The sequence below is a fragment of the Eulemur rufifrons genome, chromosome 7, assembly GCF_041146395.1.
Source record: "Eulemur rufifrons isolate Redbay chromosome 7, OSU_ERuf_1, whole genome shotgun sequence".
Taxonomy (NCBI): domain Eukaryota; kingdom Metazoa; phylum Chordata; class Mammalia; order Primates; family Lemuridae; genus Eulemur; species Eulemur rufifrons.
In genome coordinates, this window is record NC_090989.1 from 276273747 (window position 1) to 276299260 (window position 25514).

At 59.2% G+C, this 25514-nt stretch overlaps 1 protein-coding gene across 3 annotated transcripts in view; it reads left to right on the top strand.

The window, feature by feature from the left end:
- NEK6 (NIMA related kinase 6) overlaps nucleotides 1-25514 on the top strand; it is a 90010-nt gene that overhangs the window by 49181 nt on the left and 15315 nt on the right. For all 3 annotated transcript variants that reach the window (XM_069476769.1, XM_069476771.1, XM_069476770.1), the window contains exons 3-7: nucleotides 9367-9507; nucleotides 10708-10770; nucleotides 14628-14738; nucleotides 18668-18776; nucleotides 19599-19706. In XM_069476769.1, the coding sequence (XP_069332870.1) occupies nucleotides 9367-9507; nucleotides 10708-10770; nucleotides 14628-14738; nucleotides 18668-18776; nucleotides 19599-19706 (532 nt within the window). The remainder of the gene's footprint in view (nucleotides 1-9366; nucleotides 9508-10707; nucleotides 10771-14627; nucleotides 14739-18667; nucleotides 18777-19598; nucleotides 19707-25514) is intronic.

The following is a 25514-nucleotide window of genomic DNA, read 5'->3' on the forward strand; positions in this document are numbered from 1 at the left end:
GATCCAGTGAGGTCTTCATTTAATTCAGCAGCATTCAGAGAAGCCTCCTTTGTGCCAAACTCTGGGCTGGGATGCCAGACTCTGGTCCTGCCCCTTGGCGGGGGGGGGGGCGGGGGGGTTGGTGTGAATGGAACAGCTTTATCACAGAGGGTTCAGCACAGTTAGAAGGGTACCGAGGGGGCTGTGGAGACCCTGAGGACTGTGAGGAACTCAGAGGGAATGGGCAGGGTGTACTGGGGATGAGAAAGTTCTTCCTTACACTGAGCCAAAGTCTGCCTCCTTTTCTGGGCTTGTCTGTCTCCTCGCCCTTTGAGCATCTTGATCTAGAACCAGCAGAACTTCAGAGAACGCCGGTGTCCTTACGCCTGTTTCATGCTGTCTGTAGACACCTTGCAGAGCCAGGCAGCCTTCTGGAGCTTTTTGGCTGGTGGCCTGTGGGTTTCTGAGCTGGCTTGTCTACCCTGTGCCTCTGCACATGCTGTCCCTGGGCCTGGGATGCCCCACTCCGCTCCTCCCAATCTCAGTCCAGATACTGCTGCTTCTGGGGCGACTTCCACCCCACCCCACCCCTGGGCTGCCTCCACTGACAGAGTGGAGTGGAGGCCTCGACGCCTGCTGAGTTAATGAACCCACATACGTGTGGTGCACCCACCCAGGGCGTGGCTGCGTGTGACACAGACCCAGTCTGCTCTTAGGGAGCACACAGCCTCACGGTGGAGAGATAAAAAACCGAGCAGAAGAAACTGGGGGCCTGTGGAGCCCCAGCAAGGCACCTCATCCCAACAAGGGGCCACAGAGGCTTCCTCAAGAAAGTGACATGCAAAGGCCTGAGGGGACAGAGAGCTTGTCTGGGCAGGTTGTCTGGGGCCAGATCCTATAGGGTCCTGTGGATAGCCTGGAGTGATGAAAAGTTCTTGTCTGGGGTTGGCTTTTTGTCCCAGGGCTGTGAGACCCAAAGCAGGGGGAGACTCAGAGACAGGCGCCCTCCTGAGCCATGGAAGGCTTGTCACAGCCTCTAATGCCTAGTTTCTGTTGGAGGACTTTAGGCTGGCTGATGTTTGACCTTACGGGCAGGATCAGCACGTACAGTTGTACAAGGGTTCTGTACTGCACAAAGGTGCCTGGCCAGGGAGGCGGGAGGCTCTGAAATCCCCGTGTGTGCGCTGTCACCAAGCCGTGCAGGGCTGTATCCGTCCAAGGGAAAGGGCACCGCTACAGATGCACACAGAAGTGACATATGAGCTAGTGGACATCTCGTGTGTGCGTGTGTGTGTGTGTGTGTGTGTGTGTATGGGGTCTCTGGGCTTCTGTGCTATTTGTACTCATGCGGGGGCCCGGTTCCTAGGTAGAATTTGGGGAGGTAGATCCCAGAAAGCTGGGAAGGGAGGTTCCAGAACACTGTTGGTCCAGATCCACCAGGACACGGTGCTGATGCCTGGGGCAGCGAGGCCTCCTCGGGTAATGTAGCAATTTGTCATATTAAGTCATTCACTAGCAACTGAATCCCCCTTGATTAATCTCCCAGAATTAGCCAGTTGCATTTTGAGCAATTAGGGTTAATTACAGCCTCATTTGGCAGAGGAGAGGGCCCCGTAATTATTTCACGAACAAGGCGAGGAGGCAGTGGGCTGCAGCAGTGGCGTTCGCAGTGTCTCGTGGCACATGTTGGGGAGAGCAATGACATAGGTAAGCGTAATCAGACACGGTTTCTCAATGTGGGGCTGCTCTGGGTGGCTGTCGGGCAAAGATGCCCCCATCCCGTGGGCATCTGGCCGGGTTCGCAGAGTCGGGGTGCACAGCCGCGTGTGTGCTGTGCTGGTGCTCTCCTCGTCTCAGGAAGCCCTGGGATCTAAACACCATCTGGGGAGGCAGTCCGGCCACATGTAGAAATGCCTTCAATCCATGGTGGAGGCGTTTTCCTTGATGGGGGGGGGGGGCACCGCTGCTTCCTGAAAGCTTCCATGCGGGCGGGGCTGGGTTCCCTCCCAGCTCCATCTCCCCCGAGCCAGGTGATGGCAGGTAAACGACCTCTCTGAGCCGCAGTTTCCTCATCTGCAAAATGAGCTAAACACGGTACCCGCCTCGTGAGGCAGCCATGGAGACGAAGTGAGATGATACACTTTAAGCCCCAATATGGCGCCTGACATTGCCGTGTTGAGACACTGGTTTGCTGTGGGCCTTATATTTTAAAAATAATTTTAGTTTTCACAGCTAAAGACCTCAGAGCTGGATAATACCCCCCGTGTAGAAAGAAAGAAACTACAAACACTCGAACTGTGGTTTTCGTTAACCTTCTTCTCCCAAGGCTCTTGGTTTGTTCGTTTCGGGAAGCTTTCCAGCTCTGGGAGCCCTCAGCACACGAAAATGTGTTTGCTGAACCCGGCAGAATCATACATGAAATTCATATATACTTAGGAAAACCGAACATGCTTGTTTTTATTGAGGTTTCTAATGAGTGAATGAATGGAGTTGAGAAAAGGAACTTAAAATGCCCCGTGCTTCTTGCTTTGACCAGTTTGCCGCAGAGCATTTCCATCGGGAATGAAATACGAGGCTCCGCTGGCACACCGAGAACCACGTGCCTCTCCAAGAAGGGGAAAGGTGTTCTTGCTGAGAAAGTCCCAGCTAATGTGTCTTCCATCTGGAAAGTCTTTGCAGACCTGCCTGGGACTCACCAAGTTCAGCTGTGTGGGACACTATTCCGAGAGAAGAGTACCTTTGCGGGGGATGGGGTGGCTATCTCTGGGTGTGCATTGTACAGGAGGCCAACATCTTTGTGAAAATCTTCCCAAAGAAATGATTCTAGCTGGATAAGGTTTAATGACTATTAACAGCCATTCAGATTCAGGAAGTGTCTGCTAACTGCTATAAATTGAGCAAGGGTTTCTTTCCTTTCTGCTGTGGGGTAGTGACTGGTGCTTGGGAAGGGGGTGCTCACAGTCTGCTGGGGACCCTGTGTGTAAATAGATGAAAATGGTGCAGGGAGCTGGAAGCCCCCCGGAGGGATGGATGGGTGCTGAGGGAGTCCACAGAATGTGGCTGGTTCTGCTGGATGGGTGATGAGGAGTTTGGGGCGGGGCAGGAAGAGGAGGATATTCCAGAGAGAGGAAAGAGCAGGAACTGGGACTGAAGGCACACAGCCGGTCGGGTTAGAGAAGGTGTTTAAGTAGCTGTGCTTAGATGGCAGAACGGATGGTGTTTGTGAAAGTTCTCAAGTCTATGCTCTGTCACTGGAAATTGAATCTGGAGCGAAAGGGACCCATTGTGGGTTTTAAGTTGGCGAGGGATTCCTTGAGTTTGGGTTCCAGATAGGTCACTGGTTTGGAGCTCAAGGCTCAGGTAAGGTGCAAACAGGAAGGTGAGGAGGCTCCTGTCCACCAGATGAGATGCTGCCTTGGCCTTGGCCTTGGCCTTAAATTGGCCACAGCTGGACATGGGAAGGGAGGGTCCAGAAACTCCCGGGGGTGGCGGCGGGGTGGGGGGGAACCAATCGCACAAACATGAAGGGATGAAGGAGAGGGGCTTCAGGGATGTCAGGGATGTATCCAGACTTCTGGCTTGGCTGGATCTCTTTATAGTTTTGCCCTTCAAGTCTTTGCTTGTTGGTCGTTGGAGCTGATTCCAGATTCTCTCCTCCATGTGCTTAAGCTCAGCTTTCTCTGAGTTCGGCTAATGAGGGTTGTCCTGGGGGAGCCATTGTGACTTAGATGATTTTCAGTTTTGTTGTTAGGTGTCTTCCACTGGGTGGACATTTGCTCACTGATCCCACGAGCTGATGGCCCACAGAGCCCCGTGTGGACTTCCAAGTGGAGACAGTGACGGAGGTTTGCTAACAGTATGATGCCCAACACTTATCTCATTTGGTCGTCCTGCCGACTCCGAGAAGTAAGGGTGGTCATTGCTCTGTTTTGCAGGGAAGGAAACGGAGATACGTAACCTGCCATTTTGCTCTAAGAGACAGCTGGGATTCAGTCCAGGCCCTTGGGGCCCTACGGTGCCTCTTCCCGCAGCGAGGTCTTTGGGAGGGAAGATGGGCTTTTGGTTTGAAGTTAGCTGGATCGTGAAGAGCTGAGCAGGGCTGGCCTTGGAAGGAGCCTAACAACGTGGACTCTTTGTAAATCGTGCCCTTTTGTGCAACACAGATTTAAAACACAGCGCTGTGTACACAGACACTGAATCTGTTGGAAGGTCCCTACACACGGTGTCAGATGTCTTTAAAGGTGAAATTCGTTTATAAGAAATGTCATCCTGATGAAGTGTGCTTTTTAAAATCATAGAAACGGTTGCCTTAAAATTAATGATGCATTGCAAATATCAGGGAAAAAAGACCGATCCAGTATAAAGATGATTAAAATTCAGGTCAGAAGTCTGACTTAGTCAGGCTAAATTTTTTAATGAGATTTCAGAAAATTAATTGGGCGAATGCATTTTTATTCTTTTAACATGTAATTTTATGCTCCTGTTTTTTTTTTAAAAAAAGGATTTGTCGATGGCTGAGGCTTATTGTGGTTCAAACATTTTAAACTCAAATTAGTGCAGGTTGGGGGTGTTTGTGGCCTAATTTGATCTGACTTGGAGAAGAGAGCCTGGCGCCGCATGAGGGTGTCCTACAGTGGTCTAGACTGGACCCCTCCCCCAGGCTCCTAGTTATCCCCACCTTTTCCTGAGAAGCCAGCAGCATTTCTTGGGACAGTGGGACTGGGAACGGAGGTGACTCAGGGCCCTCGGCCATCTCCTTGGTGTCTGCCCGCCAGGGTCCTCCCGCTGTCCAGGGTCCTTGTGCCCAGAGGCCCCTCCATCCACCTCCTCTCTCAGTCCAGCCTGTCTGCCAGGCAGCTCAGGCCTTCTCCCTCGGGCCTGCTGCAACTGGCAGCAGAGCATGGGACGGATACGGCAGGGTCGGCATCCCTGTTTCCTCCTCCCAGCCCGCCACCCGTCTCCTCTGCCTTTGGGGGAGAGCTGAGGGACTCCATGCCCCGGGGAAGAGGAGGCAGACGTGGCCTCCCGTGGCATTGCCCCATAGCACAGCCCTAGGAGGGAGGCCGAGGGCATGGTTCCTTGGCGCAGAGTCCTGGGCTGCCCATGCAGGGGATAGCAAAGTCACAAGGCTGCATCCCTTACCCACAGGGAGGTGCATGGCAGCCCCCACCTCTCTGCAGCCCCCAAGGTCACTGCCAGCCTCTCATCAGCAGACCCTTTGTGGGCGGAGACGGTGGTCACGGTGATTATAACAGCAACCGAGAACTCCCTAGGTCTGTTTGCCCCGCCAGACACAGCTCGGTTCTTCCCAGCCCCTGGGAGGGAGGCGCTGTCATTAGCCCCTTTGATAGACCCAACAATGCCAGTCAGCACCAACAGCAGTAATGACAGTTAACGTCTCACATTGCCAATGTGCCAGGCCCTTTTCTAAGGGCTTTCATTCATTACCCAGAGGGCTCGCCCAAGGCCCACAGCCAAGGATTGGTGCAGTTGGGATTTGAACCCAAGCCTCCAGGCCCCAGTGTTGGAGTCTCAACCGACAGGGCTGGAGCAGCAGTTACCCTCTGCCAACCTGTGCCCTGGGCAGAGGGTGTTTATGTTCCCCAGTAGCCAGCACGGGGTCCCAGGCAGAGGAGAGGACAGTAACCAGTAGATGACCAGTTTTCTGAAAGGCCACCAGGGTGATAGGTCATTAGTCAACAATTATCACTCTTGGGGCCACCATTGTGCACACTGTTCTGGGGAGAGCCCCCCAGACCCTGATCACCAGCATCATCTCTGGAATCCTCAGAAATCCTGGGGCCAGTGTCACCATCCCTGTGTATGGACAACCAGCTCAGGGTCACTTGGCTACAGGGGAAGAGTGGAACTTGCCGGGGCTGACCCAGGAGGGGACGAAGGCCTTGGAGGTGGTGACAGATGTGGCCTCGAGGGCAAGAGCGCAGTTCACCTTTTCCTTCCTGCCCAGAGCCCCCTGGTGCGTCAGGGCCAGGACCCTGCCCCGGGAGGCCTGTGTCCTGAGGTGCCCGCATCTGAGCAGAGACCACCCGGGGACGGGGCCCCACACCAACCCTTTGAGGGCAGTGGAGGCCCCAGAGCCCGCTGGACTGCGCCCTGCACACTGTGCTGCCCACTAGGCCGCCCTGCCAGGGGAGCTCATTCCTCTAATTAGGTCCAATGGGTTGTGACAGGAAATGCAAATCTGGGTCATTTATATGCAGATGAGCAGCTGGAGTCTCCAGTATGGCCAGGATGTCACCCATATCCAGGCAGCTTTGGGCCCCTCCGAGCTGGACAGTGTAGCCTCTAGGCAGAGTGTCGGGGCCTCTGGCCAACCTCACCAGTCACGGGGAGGAGCAGCTGGTGTCGCCAGAGCAGGGGCCCTCGGGAATCACATCCTCCAAACCCTACACCGTACCCAGGGGAAACTGAGGCCTAAGGGGGGTGGATCCCACTCCACGTCACCTGGCAGCGCACCTGGGCCTAGATCCAACAGGGCACTCAAGCCTCAGTTTCCTGGTTTCTAAGGTGGGATTACCCCTAGCTTTGCAAGGCTGCTGGGAGATTTAAGTCACGAAACCCAAGCTAGTGCAGTAACTGAGACGTAGTAAGTGGCTAATACACCACAGCTTGGCGTTATTTTTATGAGTATGTGTGATTTGTCCAAGTGCTGAGAAAGCCGCTTGGCGTTTTCTAAGGATGTGTGATGTTGGCTGCATTCCTGGCGGTGGCAGCGGCTAGGTCACAGAGTCCCACTGTGCGCTGGGCTGTGTGGAGCACGTTCCATTGTGTCATTCCACAGACACGCTCTGAGCACTTGCTCTGGGCAGGTCAGAGCCTCAGCGCAGGGGCCGTGGGGGGACCGAGTCAGGGTCCTCCTTCTGGAGGGCCCAGCTGGTCAGGGGGTCTCCAGGGAAGAGCAGAGGACTCCGAGCCAGGAGGCCCCACGAGGGCTCTGCGCTGTAGTCCCTAGCGCCGGGGCCACATGCCAGCTCTGCCATTCCTCGCTGGGGGGTCTGGGGCCAGTCGCTGCTTCCCCTCCAGGCCTCAGATTCCTGAAATGGGGGTAGCGGTGAGGCCCACTCACAGGGTCGTTCTGAGGACCCAGCAAGGTGGCCGTGGGAGGTGTCTGTGGGGGGCACTCAGCCTGCGCTGCCTGGGCGCGTGCTCCGTGGACGGGAGGTTAATGGCTGTCACTCAGGAATTTACCTGACAGCCATGGACACGTGGTAGGTGAAATCATCATCTTCCTCCTCCCCCAGCCCTCGCGGTCGGGTGCCAGGCAGGACCCGCCACGGAAGGTCACTGTGCCTCGAGACGTCAAAGTCGAGGCTGGCCCGACGCTGCCCCAGCTGAGGGCTGCGGGGCTGGGACTCCCATCCCTGGCTCTGGCAGGAGGGCGTTCCTTAGTGTTTCCTTGGCACGGAGCTGGGATGCGGCAGCTTGGCGGAAAGCGGGCAGGGCACAGACAGTGTGGCAGCTGGGACAGGGGGCTCTGGGCTCCTCTCACCCGAGCCTGTCAGTGACAGTGACAGTGACAGCGGCCAGAGCACCCGCTGTGTGGGGAAAGTTGTCCCTGGCTACCTCCCAGTGACCCTGTAAGATAAGCACACTTCTGTTATCTCCGTTTACAGCCGAGGAAACTGAGGCACAGAGTGGCTTGGATAACGACCCAAGGTTACCACCCAGCAAGCGGCTGAATCAGGGCCGGGACCGAGCCCGCCCGGCGCAGGGTGATGCTCTGAGCCTGATTCCACCGCCAGTCACCCAGCGGCTCCCAGGGCTCCTGCCGGGGCTGGTTGGTCTAAATGTTTGTTTCCCACGTGAGGGAAACTTCCAGAGTGCAGCCCAGCACCTGCATCTTCCATCCTCTTGTATGGTCCTGGCCCAAATCTGGAAGAGGCATTTTATTTTTTCCTCTCATTTTTCCAGTGAGTTTTATTATTAAGTCATGATTCAGGTAACCAGGTCCCTCCTACCACCCTAGGAGGAGGACAGGGGCGAGGTGGGGTGGGGCCAGTTCACATCTTCCCGGGAAACGTGCCTTCTGCCCGGTGGTCGTCCCGGGTTGAGACCCAAGTGGTTCTGGTTCTAGTGGGGAAGGGGCTGTCCCAGGGGCAGTCCTGTGGTTCTTGGTTTCCGTCTTGGTGTCTTCTGCCACGGCGCTGACCGCTAAAATGCCCGAGGCAGCTCACAGCGCATCGTGACCCTCAGCAAAGACCCATTTTCCCACTGGAAGGTCCAGCTGCTTGTTCCTGCTGCAGTGGGGCCTACAGTGTTTCTAGCCTCACCCCACCCGCCAAACTGAACTCAGCGAACATTTCTGTGCACACCTGTGTGTGAGGCGTCCGGCAGCAGCTGCACCCAGGCCCTGCGGTCCCCAGTGTTGGTGACGTCCCATCCAGAGTGGGAATGGGAGCTGTGGGGGCCGGGGCTCTGCCCTCGGGGAAGGCTGCATGGGCCAGAGACCTGGGCAGGGCTGGCCCCTCTGGGCCTCGGTTTCCTCATCCAGCAAATGGAGACAACCGGGCCACCTCACCAGGCTGCTGTCTCCCCTTCTCCTTCTACCCCTGCCAGGGCCCAGCGTTGGCCCCCCCTTCCCTTTTCCAAAGAGCTCATTTCACGTGTGTCACGGCCCAGATGCCACTGCTGCCTCCCCTGGCAGCTCCGTCCTGGGGCAGCTCCTAGGGCTTAATGAGGTGTCAGCGCCGGTCCCCACAGTCACTGTGAGTCTCTGGTCTCTTCGTGTCACCATAAAGGGGGCAGTTTATCCAAAGAATGAGCTCAGAATGTAAGGCTGCAGCTGTTAACCTCGGTTTTCCCGTCTGTGACGTGGGAATGGCCACCCCAGGAGGGAAACTTGCTGTTTCTCACCGTGACTTGCAGGGTCAGGGGCTGGGGCGATACGCACGGTGCCCTGGGCTGGTGAGACCTGCAGTCCGAGCAGGGGCCCCCGAACCCGGCAGCCTTGGTGCCGAGCCAGGTGACCCTGGCAAGTTGCTCACGTCTCGTTCAGATGTTCATTGCGCAACTCTGCTCGCCAGGCCCCGACCTGGCAGCGAGGACTCAGCAGTGCGCACGGCGGGCGAGGCCCCGGACCCCACCAGCAGCCTCCTGGGAGGGGATGCAGAAAAACGAGCAGATAGCGAAGGTGGCGATGGTGCAGTGGGGAAGTGGGTCGCTGCGGGGCGCACAGGGACCTGGTACAGAAAGGCCCCGGGGGTGCCTGGGAGGCTCTGACAGCAGATTGGCAAGCAGAGTCCCTCCTTCCCCTTGGAGGGTGCAGTTGGGGGGGGTTCTGTGGTTCTAGGGGTCCCCAGCTGCCAAGGTCCAGGCCCTCCATGCCAGCCTGACTGGTGACTGATGCCATCTGTCCCCCTTCTCCAGAGACACCCCAGCACCCTGTCTTTTCGCTGCTCGCTGGCGGACTTCCAGATCGAGAAGAAGATAGGCCGAGGACAGTTCAGCGAGGTGTACAAAGCCACCTGCCTGCTGGACAGGAAGACAGTGGCTCTGAAGAAGGTGCAGGTGAGCCGGTGACCCTTGGGGTCAGAGCTGCATCCCGGGTGCCAGCTTCTGCGTCTGAACGTGGTGGCCCTGGGCCAGTCCCTTCCCCTCCCCTCCCCACCTCTGAATGAGGGCAATTAATGCCCAACTCATGGAGAGAACCGGGTGGACTCGTGACGTTGCGAACCGTAAAGGAAAAGAAAAGTGCATGCATTGAGCACCTGCTGTATGCTGGGTTGTGCTAGGATCGCGTGGAACCTTGACTGCAGCGCTCTGGGAGGGGTTGTCATCTGTCTTTCACATGAGGAGACAGGGCCCGGGTGAGTTAGGGGAGCTGAGGTGCAGACCACGTCCCCTCGCCTGGTACCTGTGCCCCCTCCACAATTCTGGGCTCCACGTCCTTCCTGCCCTCTGTGTCCCTCCTAAATGCAGGGAGGAGGTCTAGCAGTAAAGTCAGGCCAGGAGCATGTCCACGAGCGCCACCGGGCCCATCTGAATGCCACTTTGCCGGAGGAAACGGCGCTGAGTCCTCCAGCCATGCTTCCCAAGCCCCTGGATTTGCTCATTGGCCCTTGAAGAACGAGGTTGACAGCGTGGGTGGCGGAGGCCCAGGAGAGGGAGTGAGGTTGGGGGGCAGAGGAGACATCACGCGCCGGAGGGAAGGTGGGCTCCCCTGTCCAGAAAAGGCCCAGTGTCTGCTCTTGAGCTTCCGAGAAGGGGCTCGCCTGGGCTCTCCTTGTCTTGGTCCTTTCGTGCCGGGATGGGTTTTGTGTAGGGCTGCCGAATGCCGACCTTGTGTCTGTGCCTGTGAGTCAGGCGGCGCTGGGGACCCTCACTGAGCGAGCACTGCAGGGCTGGGGTGCGAGGGGCTCGGTGCCGGGTGCTGCAGGCGCATGGCCCTAGTCAGTCCACCCGACGACACTGTGGGGTCGGGCCCTGTTTACAGAGGGGAGACCTGAGGCTCCAGTGTGTGTTCTCAGCCGCCGCCTCTGTAAGTTGGGTACATAATCCTGCCTCGTGGAGTGGTGTCGGTGAGGCGATGACACAGCGCCGGGTCCCGAAGGGCACGCAGTAGGCATTTGCGGGGTGGGAGCTCAGTTCCCGAGCTGTGACTTGCTCTGCGAGGGGCGGAAGGGCCAGGACTGGAATTCAGGCCCCCGTGGCTCCCGTGTGTGCCCCGGGCGCCAGGCTTCACCACCCTCTCTCTCCCTTCCGCCCAAGATCTTTGAGATGATGGACGCCAAGGCCAGGCAGGACTGCGTCAAGGAGATCGGCCTCCTGAAGGTGAGTGCCCTGGGCCGGGCGGGAGCCTCTCTTTCCCAGGGAGCCTGGGACCCTGGCTGGGCTGCGTCACGTCCGTCACAGCCCCGCTGAGCTCAGAAACAGAGCCTTTCGGGCGCAGCAGCTCCGGAGTTTCTGTGTGGCCCGGCAGGGGCAGCACTTGCCCACAGCTCTGCCCAGCCCTCAGGGTCCTGCCCGCAGACGTGTCCTTGCCGCACGGCACGCCTGCTTGTCGATGGCAGCACCCGGCACAGAAGTCCTTCCCTGCGAGGCTCCCCTTGTGTGCGCAGTGACCTGTGGACCAGCTTTGCCCGGGGAGGAGTCGAGTGTGGGCGTCGTTGTCTGGCTCCAACTCTGTCTCCCTCTTTGTCTCAGCCCCTTTCCATCTTGCCTTGCAGCCTTTGCTCTTGCTCTGCGCTGTGCGGAGCTCACACACCCGAATGTTCAGCCACGGCTCTGTGCTTTTCTCCCCCGCACCCTGCCACAAGGTGCCTCTGCCGGATGTGTCAGCAGCGTCACGTGTGGGCGCAGCTTTCCTGAGTGCTGGGGGGCTCGTCCTGTTAGGCTCCTCCCAGGCCCCCACCAGGAGATGGCAGGAGCACCGCTGTGGGCAGAAGTCCTGGCTGGGCTGGAGCTGGCTGGCTGCACACGTCCTCCTGAAGGACAGATGAGCCGCCGGCCAGGCCACGCCGGCCACGCATGCCAGGCGACAGTGGGTGTGTCTGTGGTCGGCCCTCCCCTTGCCGCTGGCTTCTGGTCGGTCTCCCCAGAGCCAAGGATAACAGGTCTTTCTGGTCTAGACTTTGGCCCTGGGCTGGGGCCCTTCTCTGCTGGAGATCCCTCCCCACCCCCGCAGGCCTAGGATTCTGCCTGGGATCTGGGCAGTGACAGAGGAGAAAAGGTTCTGGCTTCGGAGGGCTGGGAGCCTGGGTTTAGACCCCAGTGTCTTCATTTACACGCTGTGTGGCCTTAGGCAAGTGACTTAATCTCCCTGAGCCTCAGTTTGCCCATCTGCTCAATGGCAAGAATACCTGCCCCACAGGATATGGGAGGATTGAGAGGATTAAATAAAATAGTACCTGCAAAGCACATAGTGGGCACTCACTTGGTGCCTTCCTCTCCCGTAAAACATGTAGAGAGTTTGCTTGGCAGTTTCCAGCGAAGTGGGGCTGCTGGTGGCCGTGTCGCCTGGCAAAGCCGGAGCTATAGGATTTCAGATTAGCAGTTTATTCTGCAGGCCCTGCCCTCGGGGACTCCCAGGCTGGTGGGGGAACAGGTGGGCCACAGATGGTGACCTTCCTGGGTGATGCAGGCAAGCAAGGGGCCAGGGAGTCCAGGGGCAACCCAATTCCCGGGCAGACCCTGCAGAGGCCAGGGCACGATCTCCGAAAGGCCGAGCTGAGCCTGCTTCAGGGAACCGCGACAGTGTGGGTTACGGGAGGGGGGGGCACGGGGCTGCAGGTGTCGGCAGGCCAGATACCCACTCAGGAACGAAAGGGGAGCTGCAGGCGTGGCCGAGAGCTGGGGCACGTGGCCAGGGGTGAGTTCCGAGTGTCTGCTCTGGTGGGCTACCAGGGGGGCTGGATTGGCGTTCTAGAAAGGGGCTGGCGTTGGCAGGCGAGGTGATACCCATGGCGACAGGGGCTGCCTCGGGCTGAGCGCGAACCACACACTAGATGCCGTTCAGGGCTCGGCAGACACATTTCCTCACCGACGCCCCCAGCGCCCTGAACGGCACTGCTGTCATCATGCCCCTTCCACGGATGAGGAAACTGAGGTCCTGAGAGGTCAGAAGCCGGCCACAGCTACACAGCTCGTGAGCAAGGGGCGTGCCACCTCTGAAGCCCACGCTCGATGGCACTCGGCTGTGCCGCAGCCCTGGGGAAGGGACAGAATCCTCGCCCAGCCAGGCCTGGGTTACTCCAGGCTCAGGCAGCTGCAAGGCAGGGGCTGCGGTGGCACATGTCTGTGACCGGGGACCAGGAACAGGCTGTGCTCAGTGTGCACGCGTGTAGAACCCCTTCACTCGAGGACAGGACACGTGAGGCAGGGAAGTCAACAGGATGTGCCAGGCCACGAGGTGCTTCCTACAAAACAAAAGGAAACGTGGTTCTCATGGGGCAGCTGGGTAACATTGTCCCTGTCATTCGTGCCAAGATCCCAAACCCAAAACTTCCAGTACAGGCTGGTGGGGTCAGCAGGTGCCAAGTGTGAGACAGGAAGGTGGGTCCCTTTGGAACGCAGGCGTGTATTCAGGCATTCAGCACGATTTCTGAGCACCACTGAATGCTAGACGTGGGGATGCAGCCCAGTGGGGAAGACTCATCGTAGACTGGTTCCATGTTCTGTCTGGGAGGAGCACAGCCTGGCTGTGCTGGCAGCTGCTGGGGGATGGGTATGGCGGAAGGGTGGGAGGAAGAGCCAGGAGTAAAGGGCCCCCATGCAAGGTCACTCTCCTTTGAAACACTGCCCTCAGGGCTTTACTCTCTGAAGCTCGAAGCCACCGGGATGTGACATACTTCTCCCAACACAGGGCCTTTGCACAGGCAGCTCCCTCATACCCCCTTGCAATTCTCATTCACTCTTCAGACCTCAGCTGAAATGCCACCTCCTCCAGGAAGTCTTCCGTGGCATCCCCTATCTAGGTGGATTCCCTTGCCATGGGCCCTCCAAGTCCTCCATGACCATTTCACAGTTAGTAGTCGTCTCCCCTGCCTGGAAATTCCATCTCGCCACTGCCAGCCTGCCTGGGTGTGGGCCAGGACAGAGTCCCAGCTCCTCCCTCAGCTTCCTCCTCCCACCAGGTTTACACCTGACATTTCCCCTCCCAGGACAGGGCAGCTCTTCGGGGCTTGCTGCCCTGGCCTGCCCCTTGCTAGTTTCTAAGAACATTCCTGAAGACATTCAAGAGCACACGCTGGAGCCTTGCCCAGGCCCAAGTGGGCCAGCAGCTTTTGCCTTTCCTTTGCCTCCCTGACCGAGTGCCCACCCCTGCGCCCTGGCCTGGCAAGGGATGAATGGCAGATGGCGTGGCTCTGTGAGGTCCACCCATGTTCCCCTCATTCTAGAACCTGGGGACGGGCACAGGTCGGCATGCGGCCTTTCAGAAAGGCTCCGGGCCTTTTAGAAGATATGCTCTAAATTGGCCTGTGGATATTCGGGTCCCCTGCACTTTCCCCAGGTCCTGGGATCGCTTTGGTGTACACAGTCAGTTTCATGATAAAGAGCTGCCAGGGGCTCCTCTTAGCCTGGCGGGGCCCGACTCCCGCGTGGGGCACCGTCCCGGCCAGCTCCACACTCTGCCATCAGCAAACACGCAGTTGTCGCGCGGGGGCCAGAGGCAGGGGCTCAGCGCTGAGCGGTCGGCCATGCGGCTCTCACCACAAGTGTTTCCTCAAGACTTCACAAGGGGTGGGTCAGAAATTGAGAAAGCGTGGGATGGCGCAAGGGAGGAGGTGAAGCCTGAGTAACGACTGCAGCCTGCCACGTGCCGAGCACAGGGCCACGCCGGTGGGGGCCCAGTCCTGCCCTTGAGGGGTGTGGGTGGCGAGCGGGAGGGGGGTCATTTCTGCAAGTGTCTGTTGAGTGTCACGTAGCTGCCGTGTCACACACTGCAAGGGTGTTAGCCTATCCTATCTTCATAACTACATTTCAAAACATTATGCCCATTTTACAGATGAGGAAACAGACTCAGGGATGCAAAGTGGCTTTCCCAGCGTCACCCAGGTCTGCCTGACGCCAAAGCGCAGGTCTTTCCCCAGGCGAGCTCCTCTCCGGCAAGTGCCAGGGCCGCGTGGGGCAGGCGCTGGGGCCACACCGTCTCTCACTGGCGCCCTCCCTCCCTCTCTCTCCTCGCACAGCAACTGAACCATCCAAACATCATCAAGTACCTGGACTCGTTTATCGAAGACAACGAGCTGAACATCGTGCTGGAGCTGGCCGACGCGGGCGACCTCTCGCAGATGATCAAGGTGAGGCCAGGCCGGAGGGCGGGCAGGGGCCAGGGCTGCCCAGACACAGAGCCCAGGGCCGCAGCCTCTCCCCTGCCCTCCTTGCCAATGCCCGCAGGCTCAGCTGTGGTCCGGCAAGGGCCTTCTGGGCTCCATCCCTGTGGCCATTGCTGGGGTATCTCTCTCTTGCCATCAGCCGCAGGGAAGCTCTGCTCGCAGGAGAGCCCTGTGTGCACAAGACAAGGCACCGTGATGCCCAGAGAGGCTGGTGGCTGCTAGAGGGCCAACCCCCAGCCCGTCCACGGGCTCACGGGCCACTTCTGCCTCAGAGGAGCAGGGACAGCAGCCCGTCAGGTCAGAACTCAGCTCTCAGGACGGCGTCTTATAGGTCCAACTGCTTCATTTCACAGAAGGGGAACCCTGATCCCAGAGAGGTTATGAGACTTGCCTGAGGACACCCAGCATTGTGGGACAGAGCCATGCCTGTGGCCCAGGTCTCTGTTTTCATGGCATGGTACCTTTCAATGGACGTCGTCCCCAAAGTGATCTCCCTAGCCCTAGAGGGGGATTGTCATTTCCATGTAATGGCCAGCTCCCAGGGTCTTCGAGAGGTGGAGCGACCGGCCAAGCTTACAGGCAGGCTTGGCACCAGGTCTGCCCCCCGCACTGTACCCCCCACCCCAGCACACACCTCCACCCGCCTCGCCCACCTCCCAGGGCCCAGGGCGAGGTCCACCCTGGGTCTGGCGCCAGGGACCACGGCAGCTCCACTGAGAGAGCACCTGCTGTTGGCCGTGACTGGGCCAAGCATGTCATGCTCCGCTCACTGAGCCCCTGCTGTCCTCAGAGAGCAAGCTCAGAGAGGTACAGTCTCCCGCCCAAGGTACACAGCCTCTAAGTGGCCAGGCCAGGTCTGCCTGAGCCCCAGGCCCAGCCCTCGGCCCACTCCCCGTACCTCCCTCAAGACCCTCGCTTCCCCTCTGGGACCCGAGTCTCCAGGCCACTGCTATGGGCCCCCGTCGCTCCCTCCCCTGGAGCCCCACCCAGCTCCCAGCGACACTTGGAAAACGGCCAGACGTGGACTCTCCATCGTTCCCACCAGGCGCTGGGGACTGAGCAATTGCCCGGTGCTTGCTCTTCTGAAATTTGGCTCCCAGGAATATGTGCGTCGCTGGGAAGTGGCATTACTTGAGCTGTTATCACCTGCTTTTATATTTTCGTTGACATGTTAATGTGTTTGCAGGGATGTTAATCTCCACTCGGATCCCTGGTGGGAGCAGATGTGCTACATCATGTCTTAGTTCCTCCCCCACCCGCTTTACTTGTTTCTCTTTCATGTGTTATTCTCTGGCTGAACACGCACGCGTTGCACACCCTCTGTGTGCCGGCCCTTGTGCCAAGACCTGAGGGTGCCACTGGCGTGGGTGCTGCCCTTGGGGAGCCTGGATTCTAACAGGAAGGCAGACCCGTGAACAAGCAGCCAGCATGAACAAGCCAAGTTCAAGCCCTGTGGGAGTCTGGGGAGGCTTCCTGGAGGAGGTGGCACTTGAGCCGAGACTTGAGGGGAGAGGAGCAGTCCAGAAGCAGGAGCAGTTGGTAGAGGAGCCCGGGGGTGGAAACACCCGGTGGGGCAGAGGCAAGGACCGGCAGACCATGCGGGCCTCTCGCTCCAGGCTCAGGATCAGGCCACAGCCCAAAGCCGGAGAAGCTTCCTAAGACTCAGGGCAGGGTGCAGACATGGTCAGCTCTGTGTTCTAGAAGAAAGACTAGATGCAGAGTGGAGGGAGCGGTGAGGGCAGGGACAAGCAGGTGATGGAGGAGGGGTACCTCCTTGTCACCTTCCAGCACTGCCCCAGTGGACCCCAGACCACCCTCGTGGCCTCTCAGTCCAGTCCGTGCAGTGGGTGGGGGTCAGACAGGTGGGGGGGGGGGAGCAAAATCCTCTCTTCCTGAGCCTCAGTTTCCACCCGGACCCAGGGCGCCGCGGGCCTGGGTGCACACGCCCCCAGGCTGGGAGAGGAGGAGGTGTGTGCGTGTCCAGCCAGCATCTGGCACCTCCGTCCGTGCCTGGCCTGGGATGGGTCGTCCCCTCCCCATCCAGCCTCCCCTGCATCCTGCAGCCTTCCTTGGCCTCCCCAGGGACAGTGCGGGCTCAGGGTTCAGACAGCCTCTGACCAGCAGGCCTGATCCAGGGTGTAGACTGGCTTCTCAGGGCCTCGGGTCCCTCTGCCCTGGCGTGCTGCCTCCCCTCCCCCACTCCCCTTCCCCACCTGCTTCCACTCACTCCCACCTGGCTCAAGGCCCCAAGTCAGACCCGCCCACCAGATGGCCTTGGGCAGAACCCTGTGCCTCAGTTTCCTCGTCTGTGACATATACCCAGCACAGTGCGTTCCCACTCTCAGGCTGCCTCTGGGTTTCCAGAGGAACAGGGGCCTTGCCAGGGCCCCAACCGTCGTCGCCCCATTGGCCTTGGAGGCTGCTGGCCAGCAAGGCCTGTGTCCCAAGGGCCTGTAGCCGCAGGGCCAGGCACGGCCACCACTGCCACAGTATCAGCGTTATTTATGAGGAACAGCGAAGCCAGGAGCTGCCACCGCCCTGGAATCCACCAGAGACTCTGCGCCTTCCCGCTAAATGTCAGACAGCACTTACAGGATGTGACATTTAGAAAATCACCACTCTCGGCCACGCGCATCCCCACTTAAATGCTGTAATGAGGATTAACTAACATCATAGCGTAAATAACATCCCAGCCTGGCCCACCACGGGGGCCTGGGGGTGCCCGGGGTGGGGGTCTGTGCTGAGAGCCTGGGACGGCTCGCCGTGAGGTCCTTCTCCCAGAAGGCGCCTCAGGAGAGCGTCAGGGGATTTGCTGCGAGGCCAGGGGCTGGGTCCCAGCCACGACTGTCCCACTGTGGGAGGTGTCCAGACCCAGATCCCAGCTGGGTGACGTTGAGCACGCTCCTTAAACCTCTCTGAGCTCAACACCTCATACCAGCGGTGACTGGTGTCCTCAGGAGTGGGCTAGGAGCTTGGGCTTTCTAGACGGAAGGCCCGGGCTTGAGCTGTGACTCTGCGGTCACTGTGCAGCCCTCGGTGTCCTCGTCTGTAGGACGGGCCCTCCCTGCCTAGGGCAGGCACTTGGCGAACGTGAGCTCAGCCTTTCCCGGGCCGGGCACGTCCCAGGTCAGTTCTGCCTTCGTGCGCCAGAGCAGCGGCCTGACACGCGGCCCACAGCCCTGCCTGCGGCTGTCTGGGGAGAGGAGGGCTGCTCTGGAGTGACAAGGCCCTGCACAAAAACCTGGCACTCGGATAGCCGGTGTACGAGTCCTGCCCTGCCCCCGCCGGGCCTGGCACCCAGGAGACCCCCGTCTTGGTCTGAACTGTGGCTGCGGACGTGCCCCCGGCCTGCTCCCTCTAGACCTTCGCTTGCTTACAGCTCGTTCAGTGCAGCCTAAGGGCTTTTTGTTTTTGTTGTTTTTTTTTTTTTTCTGGAACATCAGATGTCTTTCCAGTGAAGTAGACTAATGCCTGTTGAAACTAGGGGGTCCATTTGAGAATGTCAAGCCCACTTCCTCGAGGTTCCCGCCGTGTTTGTTAACAGTCGTGGTGTGCTGAGACTTGCCGCCTCCAAGGACGCGGTGGCGGCTCGGATTTAGCCACAAATGTGTGCTGGGTGCCGCCCTCCCTGGCCCGGCCACGGCTGGGGGTAGGGGAGTCCCACACCCAGTCCACTCCTGCAGGAAGCTCCCTGTGGATGTGTCCAGGAGGTCCCAGAAGCCCTAGTGAGTGTGCATGCTGGGTTCTGGGTTTACTGTGTATTCAGCAGCCTGACCCCCCCACCCCCACACCAGGTACCAGCTGCCCACTGGGGAAAGGACAGGGCGTCGTCCCGCAGCCGTGCCCCTCACAGCACTCACCTGGCCTGTCCATCTGTCTGTCTCCCAACGCAGTACTTCAAGAAGCAGAAGCGGCTCATCCCCGAGAGGACGGTGTGGAAGTACTTCGTGCAGCTGTGCAGCGCCGTGGAGCACATGCACTCGCGTCGCGTGATGCACCGAGGTACGTGCCGCCCTCGGGGAGCCGACAGGAGGCCAGGTGGGGCCCCAGAAGGAGCCTCCCTTGAGTCCGCCTGGCTCCTCGGGCAGCCTGTGAGGACGTTGGGCCACCCTGTATCCCCATGTAGGTGGGTGTCCAGCAACTGCACACGTGCCCCGCATCAGGGCCTCCCACGGAGGGGGCGCCCCGTGCCAGACAGTTACACGAGCCACTGGGAGCGGGGCCACGCCCAGCACACTGTCTCCAGTCCCCAGCACCGGCTTGGGAGGTGGGGAAGCCGCCCAGAGAGGGCGACTTTCACATGGGCTTCGACGTCTTAGCAGGAGTTGGCTGGGCAAAGGAGGTGGGACACCTACAAAGGAGCGTTCCCAAAAGTTGACAAGTTGCAGGAGGGAACCTGCCCTGATCCCTCGGTTCGTTCAGTCCTCTGATGACTGGCATGTGCCGTGTGGAAGGCGCCACTCTCGCACTGGGGTGCAGCACAGGTACCTCACTGAGTGCTCCATGCGTTACACAGATTTCCACTGAGCGCCTGCTGTGTGCGAGGCTCAGGCCATACCGCACTAGAAAAGGAAACAGTAGCACAAGAATCTCTGCTCTCGTAGACCTCGCAGCAGCTCTGGGAAGTAGGTGAAATTAGACCCATTTTACAGGTGAGGAAACTGAGGCTCAGAGAGAGATGGTAAATTTCCTGAGGCCCCACAGCCAGAGCCAGGGTGGGGTCTTGCCCCGAGGGCATTGCCTGGGCCAACCCCCTCCTCCTGTCCTGCCTCACCCACCCCAGCCTCCTACCCCCACGCCAACCCGCTTCTCCTTGTCCCGCAGACATCAAGCCTGCCAACGTGTTCATCACGGCCACAGGCATCGTGAAGCTTGGTGACCTCGGTCTGGGCCGTTTCTTCAGCTCCGAGACCACCGCAGCCCACTCCCTAGGTAAGGGGGGGGGCCTGTCTGCATCCCAGCAGCCCCCGGGGGTCCTGCAGGGAAATGCAGATATTCTCCCCACGTGCCCTTGGTCGGTTAGTGCAGGCAAATGCCTTTTGTGAGCCCCAGAGTTGACTCATCTATGCAGAACAGTAACCCAGAAGGGAGAAACTAAGGCCTGGGGGAGCCTGGTTAGGGCGTCCCTGCACCCTCTTGTCACCTCCTGTCCCTCCCAGGAAAGGCCACTGAGCCCATTATACAGAGCGGGAGGTGTGTCTGCTGTTGACACTGTCATTCCGCCTTCCCTTTGCCGTGTGGTGTCCCATCGTGGGCACGCCACACTAGGCCCATCCCTCTGGGGGGTGGACATTGAGCTGTTTCCAGTTTTTGGCTTTTAAACAGGCAGTTTTGAAGTTGTGGGGGCCGAGGGCTCACCCAAGAGGAGGTGACATTCTAGCTGAACCGTGGAAGGTGACTAGGAGCCGTTGGGACAGGGAGGGAGGGAACAGCATTCCAGGAAAGAATGGGAAAGCCTGGGCGTGAGGCCGAGCAGCTGCCTTGGTTCGGCAGAGAGCTGGTCCTCAGGATGCTGTAGGAGCCGCAAGAAAGGCAGATGGGGCCTTGAATGCCGAGCTCGGGGGGCTGGACGCCACCCTGGGGGTCAGGGGTGTTGAAGGGCTGGGCTTGGCAGACGTGTGTTTCGGGGCACAAGAAGCGGTGCAAGCTTCAGAATCCACATGCCAGGCACCTAACCAAGTGTGAAACCTGAAACGGTGGATGATGGAGAATTTTTCATTTAATTAGAACATAGGAACCAACAAGGTCCCCAGTGGAACACGGTTATAGGGTCTCCTGTGCACGACAACGAGGCGTAATGGGGTTTCCGCACGGCCCCTGGGGTGGGCAGGGCCTCCTGGTTTCCCAAAGCCAGTTCCGGGCTGTCTGAGGTGCATTTGCAGAGGAAGGTGCTCCCGAGGTCCCTCTTCCCTTGCGTGCACGGCCCCAGTCACCCGGTGTCTGCAGGAGGGAGCCCGGCTGCGAGCAGAGGGCTGCGGGTGCCTGTGGCAAGTCTGGTGTGCAGGCGGCGGCGTCTGGTGAGGGCAGAGAGGCTTTCTGGAAGCCACACTCTCCCGTGGAAACTGTCACTGCTCACACAGGTCGCGGTGGCTGAGACCCAGAGCATTGCGCGCAGTGAGGAGAAATGCACCAACTGGCCTTCAGCACTGCAGCTGCTCGTGGGGGTCGGGGGTGTTTCGTTTTGAAACTCTCATTCCCATCCAACCCTGGGACACCTGGCAGGGCCTCGGGAGCTCTTCCTTCAGCTCCAAGGGAAGGGACGTGCCAGGGCCTGCCCCAGGGAGTGTGTGATTCTCCCGTCACACCTTTGATAGCCCAGAGGGTCCGCTGGATCCTTCCTTTTTGCAGAGGAGGAATCTGAAATCCTGTTTACTTATCTGGTTTAAGAGCTTTGAAAGGCCAAAAAATTCAAGGGAAACTGTCAAAGAGTTAAAACCGCCACCTCCTGTCCCCTGTCCGTCAGCTCCAAGCCTTTCTCCGTCCCACTGCGGAAGAGACTGCGGCGCTCCGTCAGAGCCGGTTAGGATCGGATCGTCAGGAACGGGCAGAGATGTGGTCTCATGCGACAGTGTGATTTTATCGACTTGGACTGGTGCACTTATTATATTAATGAGAAGGAATTGGAACTTGGGAGAAGGCCGCCCTCGTCAGCGCGGCTCTTCCTGAGGTCTCTGAGCAGCTGACCGGGCTGCGTCGTGGGTGAAGGATCCTCCCGGGGCCTGTCCCCGCTCCAGGCCATGTGCCCGCGTCCAGGAGCTGCCCACTGAGCTGCGGCCGGCACGGGGGCCCGGCAAGCCCCTGCTTGCAGGACAAGCTCCCAGAACTGAGGGCACCTGTGCCCCCACCAGGGCTCCAGACTGGCGAGGGGGCAGAGCCAAAGTCCAGGACCTGAAGTCCCCAAGACACAGGGAAAGACCCCTCCCACAGCGTGGTTCTGCAAGCAGCTACGGCTCACACACACGTTTGGTCAGGCAAGAGATTGAACTAATTGCCGTTGCATCGCGACTCAGGAAGAACACGGGGGCAGGGGCCCCTTCACACCCTGTGCGTGGGTATGAATTATGCATCCGCTGCATCCAGTGCGCACCTACTATGCGGGAGCGCGTGGTGGCAGCCACGTCGCCCTGGCAACCACCTTGTCTCCTAAGGCTGCTGACCCGAGAGCTGGGCTTATGCAAATCTGATTTCCTCCTGCCCGCCCCTCCCCGGGCCCCCTCCCCGCCTCCGTATTTGCTAACACGAGGCTGGCATGAAAGGGCATTAGTCAGTGCCATGGTCGGGCTGACAGGTGCGGTACCCAGCGGTGGCAGAGCGGCTGCCTCGGTGTCAGGAATAGGAGCCGTAATTAGAGCACAGAACAGAATGAGCGTCAGACAAATTACCAGGCAGCAGATCATATTTGTCAGGAAGGATCGCATACATAAAAATTAAGTGACAGTACGCGCCGGCATAATGAAAGAAAAATGAAAGATTTGCCTATACACAGCTCTCAAGCTACAAGCAAGTGTCTCGCTCCGAGCAACGGCAGCAGCTACAAGACAAATCGCGGGGCTGGGAGAGCAGGCCCGGCTCCGCGGCAGCGGTGACAGAGCGGCCGCGGGCTGCTCAGGGCGGGCAGGGCGCCGGCTCCCACCCAGGCCCAGGCAGGGCCCTGCGCCGCCTCTGGGGCTGCGGGGACAGGTCTGGCTGGGGGCGACCGTGTCAGGCACAAGCGGTCAGGGCACGCTGGGTCTCCCGGTGCTCAGCCTGGCCACGGGGCACAAGCTCTTTCCTCCTTCCTCGAGCGGAATGCGTGGCCCTGGGCTGGGTGCAGGGGACATACCATTATGCAACTTTCACTGCTTTTGAGGGGGACAGACAGTCCCAGGTGGCATAGTGAGGGGACAGGTGGCACCGTCTCCTGAGGGCCCACTGTGTGCAGGCAGGGTGCCAGGCTCCATGATTCTAAACCGCACGCCCAGGGTGCCCGGGAGCCTGGGGCCACTTCAGCCCCTCCCAGAGCAGCCCTTAAATTCGGTTTTCTGTAGTCACCAAACTCACCCCAAAGGTGAGTTAACAATGGAGATGAGCCTTTAAAAACAGTTCAGAAAACATGTTTTTTTATAAATCATCACAACAGGCTTATTATCTCTGTTTTGCAGATGAGGAAACTGAGGTTCAGAGAGGTGAGACCACATCCCTGTGGCCAACTCAGCAAGCGGGTAGTGGAGCCCCTTGGGGAGTCAGCCCAGGTCCGGGTGCCCTTCTCTGGGGAACCAGCCCGCAGCGTGGCCTGGGGTCATGGGTGCCCAGAGATGGGGTTGACAGAGGGTCCCCAGCGAGCTCTCGGGTGGGGACAATGTGGTTCCCAGCGCCTGCTCTCACGAGGAAGGGCCCATCCGACCTCCCCAGCAGCGTGTCGGCCAGGGGCCTGGGGGCCGTGTCCTGGCCCCGCAGGGAAGGACAGGGAAGGACAGAGCCTTCTCTCCTTGTCGTGTGTCTGTGCTGCCTGCAGTGTCTGTGCCCAGGCCTGGCACCGGTGCATTGCTGGGCCTCGTGGAACGTCTGCTGGGTGGATAGATGGCCCTCGCGGCCAGGCGTCCCTGGGGACACCGTCAGTGCAGGCACAGGACCATGCAGTCACGTCCCCCCCACGCCCCGTCCCAGCAGCGCAGGTGCCTGGGAACATCCTGCCGACCCCTTTGACCCAGAAACCCTGCTGGAGCAGATAGAATTCAAGCCTGAGTTCCGGCCGAGGTTCTGAGCGCTGACCCCTGGGTGTGCGGTGAGGGCGGCCACCGTGGCTTGTTTGGCTGCCACGTCCCTGGCATTTTCAGGGGCACAACCTGTTAGAGATGAGGTGATGCCAGACCGGGGGAAGGGAGGAATCCATCTGGACCTGGGGTGCAAACTAGAGCTCATTTGTTCGCTCATTCATTCATTCGACAAGGATTTGTGCTGGGCCCTGGGCTGCTCTCTGGGAAGGCCGGTTCGGGCCCTGCCCCGCGGAACTTCAGCCTGGGAGAAGGATCCATTCAGTCCTCACTGTGAAACACACACTGTCCTGCCAGTCACCTCCCATGTCCAGAGAGGGAAGCCAGGCCTCCTAACAGGAGAGGGTCTCTGCTGTACTGGTGGGGAAACTGAGGCTGGGGGGAGAGTTTCAGTTCTCGGCTAGTGAGTGGCTGAAGCGAGTCGTGCCCAGCTGGGTCCAGCTCCATGTCCGGGCCATCTCCACATGCCCCTGCCTGTCCTCTCGGGGATTTGGCACCACAGCGCAGACGTCCAGCCCGAAGTCCTGCTTGGTGGGGGGATGCCGGCAACGAGACCACGTCTCTCCAGCCACTTTCCAGCCCGCTTTGGGAAAGAGGGGCAGCTTGCAGACACCAGCCTCTCCTTCGTGTGAAAGCCGCCTTTTTCATAGCTAATGAACATGTTTCAAACACCCCCAGCGTTTCAAAACACAGTGAAGTTTTGACAGGAGTGGCGCGTCTCGGGGAAGCGGGTCCCCTTTAATCAGCCTCCCCCTGTGAGGGCCGCGTTCTCCTCTGCTGTCTGCGGGGTTTGAAATCGAGTTCTAGGTAAAGACTCGGGGAGGCGCCTCTTCCATGGCGCAGTTCTGTCCCCCGTGGTGGGGAAGGGCAGGGAGAGTGGCTGTGTGTGGCTCCGCCTCTGCGTCCCAGAGTCGCTGGGAGATGGGCCTGGCCGGGCTGTGCTGCCACAGAGGTCCCCCTGGGGCAGCGCCCGGTCCGTGGGGCTCGTCCTCCTGCCAGCTTTTCCCACTGTTACCCAAAATCACAGTCCCCTGGGGCCTGGGACGCGTCCTCAGCTGCTGTGAGCTGGGGGTTTCTTTGAAGTCTCTTGTTTTATCTCTAAAATCCTATGCAAGTGTGTGTTGTGCTCTGTAGTGTTTGGGTGTTTGTTGTCTGCATAAAAACCAGGGTTTACGTGACTTAGTCCCAGACAAAGCTAGCTAACAGGAAGAGGTGCTGTGTTCGCCCCCTGTAGCTTCATATACCCAAGTCAAGGACACCCCCCCCCCGTGAGGCAGAGCACCCCAACTTTAAGATGCACAGATCAAGGGGGAGAGTCTGCCAGGAGGACCCAGTGCTGGCACAGATGGGCCAGACCTCCTCACTTAATACTTCATAAACCCATTAACGTTCTTGTTCTACAGATGCTTACTGAGAGAATGAACGGGTGGGTGAGGGAAGCCTTGTGGCGGCTCCCCGCAGACCGTGACGTGTATCGGAAGCTCCGGGGGCTTGTGAGAGGTGCACGTGCCCAGGGTCTACCGCTGGAGATTCTGACCCCACAGGTCTGGAGTTGGGCTCAGAAATCCAGACCCAGATTTCTAACAAGACCCTCTAGGGGACGTGGCTGTAGCCACTGATCAGTCCAGACCTTCGTTGATACATGTGGTCACCTGGCTCCTTCTGGACACTTCCCGGGACAGACAGCTCTACCTGCTCGGTGGCCCACTCCTGCAGGGTCCCAGCCTAGAGTCAGCTCGGCTAACGCTGGGTGGAGATGGGAGGGTGGAGGGGTGAACAGGGGATGGGTGGATGGTTGGATGGACACACGCTGGGTGGACAGACTGGTGGACGAGTGATGGATGGATGATAGAGGGACAGTCTATGGATGACGGACAGACAGGTGGACGAATTATGGGTGGCAATTTGGAGCACTGGCATCTTAGAAGAAAGCTCCAGGTTACATTTGGGTGTTGGCCTTTTGTCCTTATACCAGTGGAAACTGGGG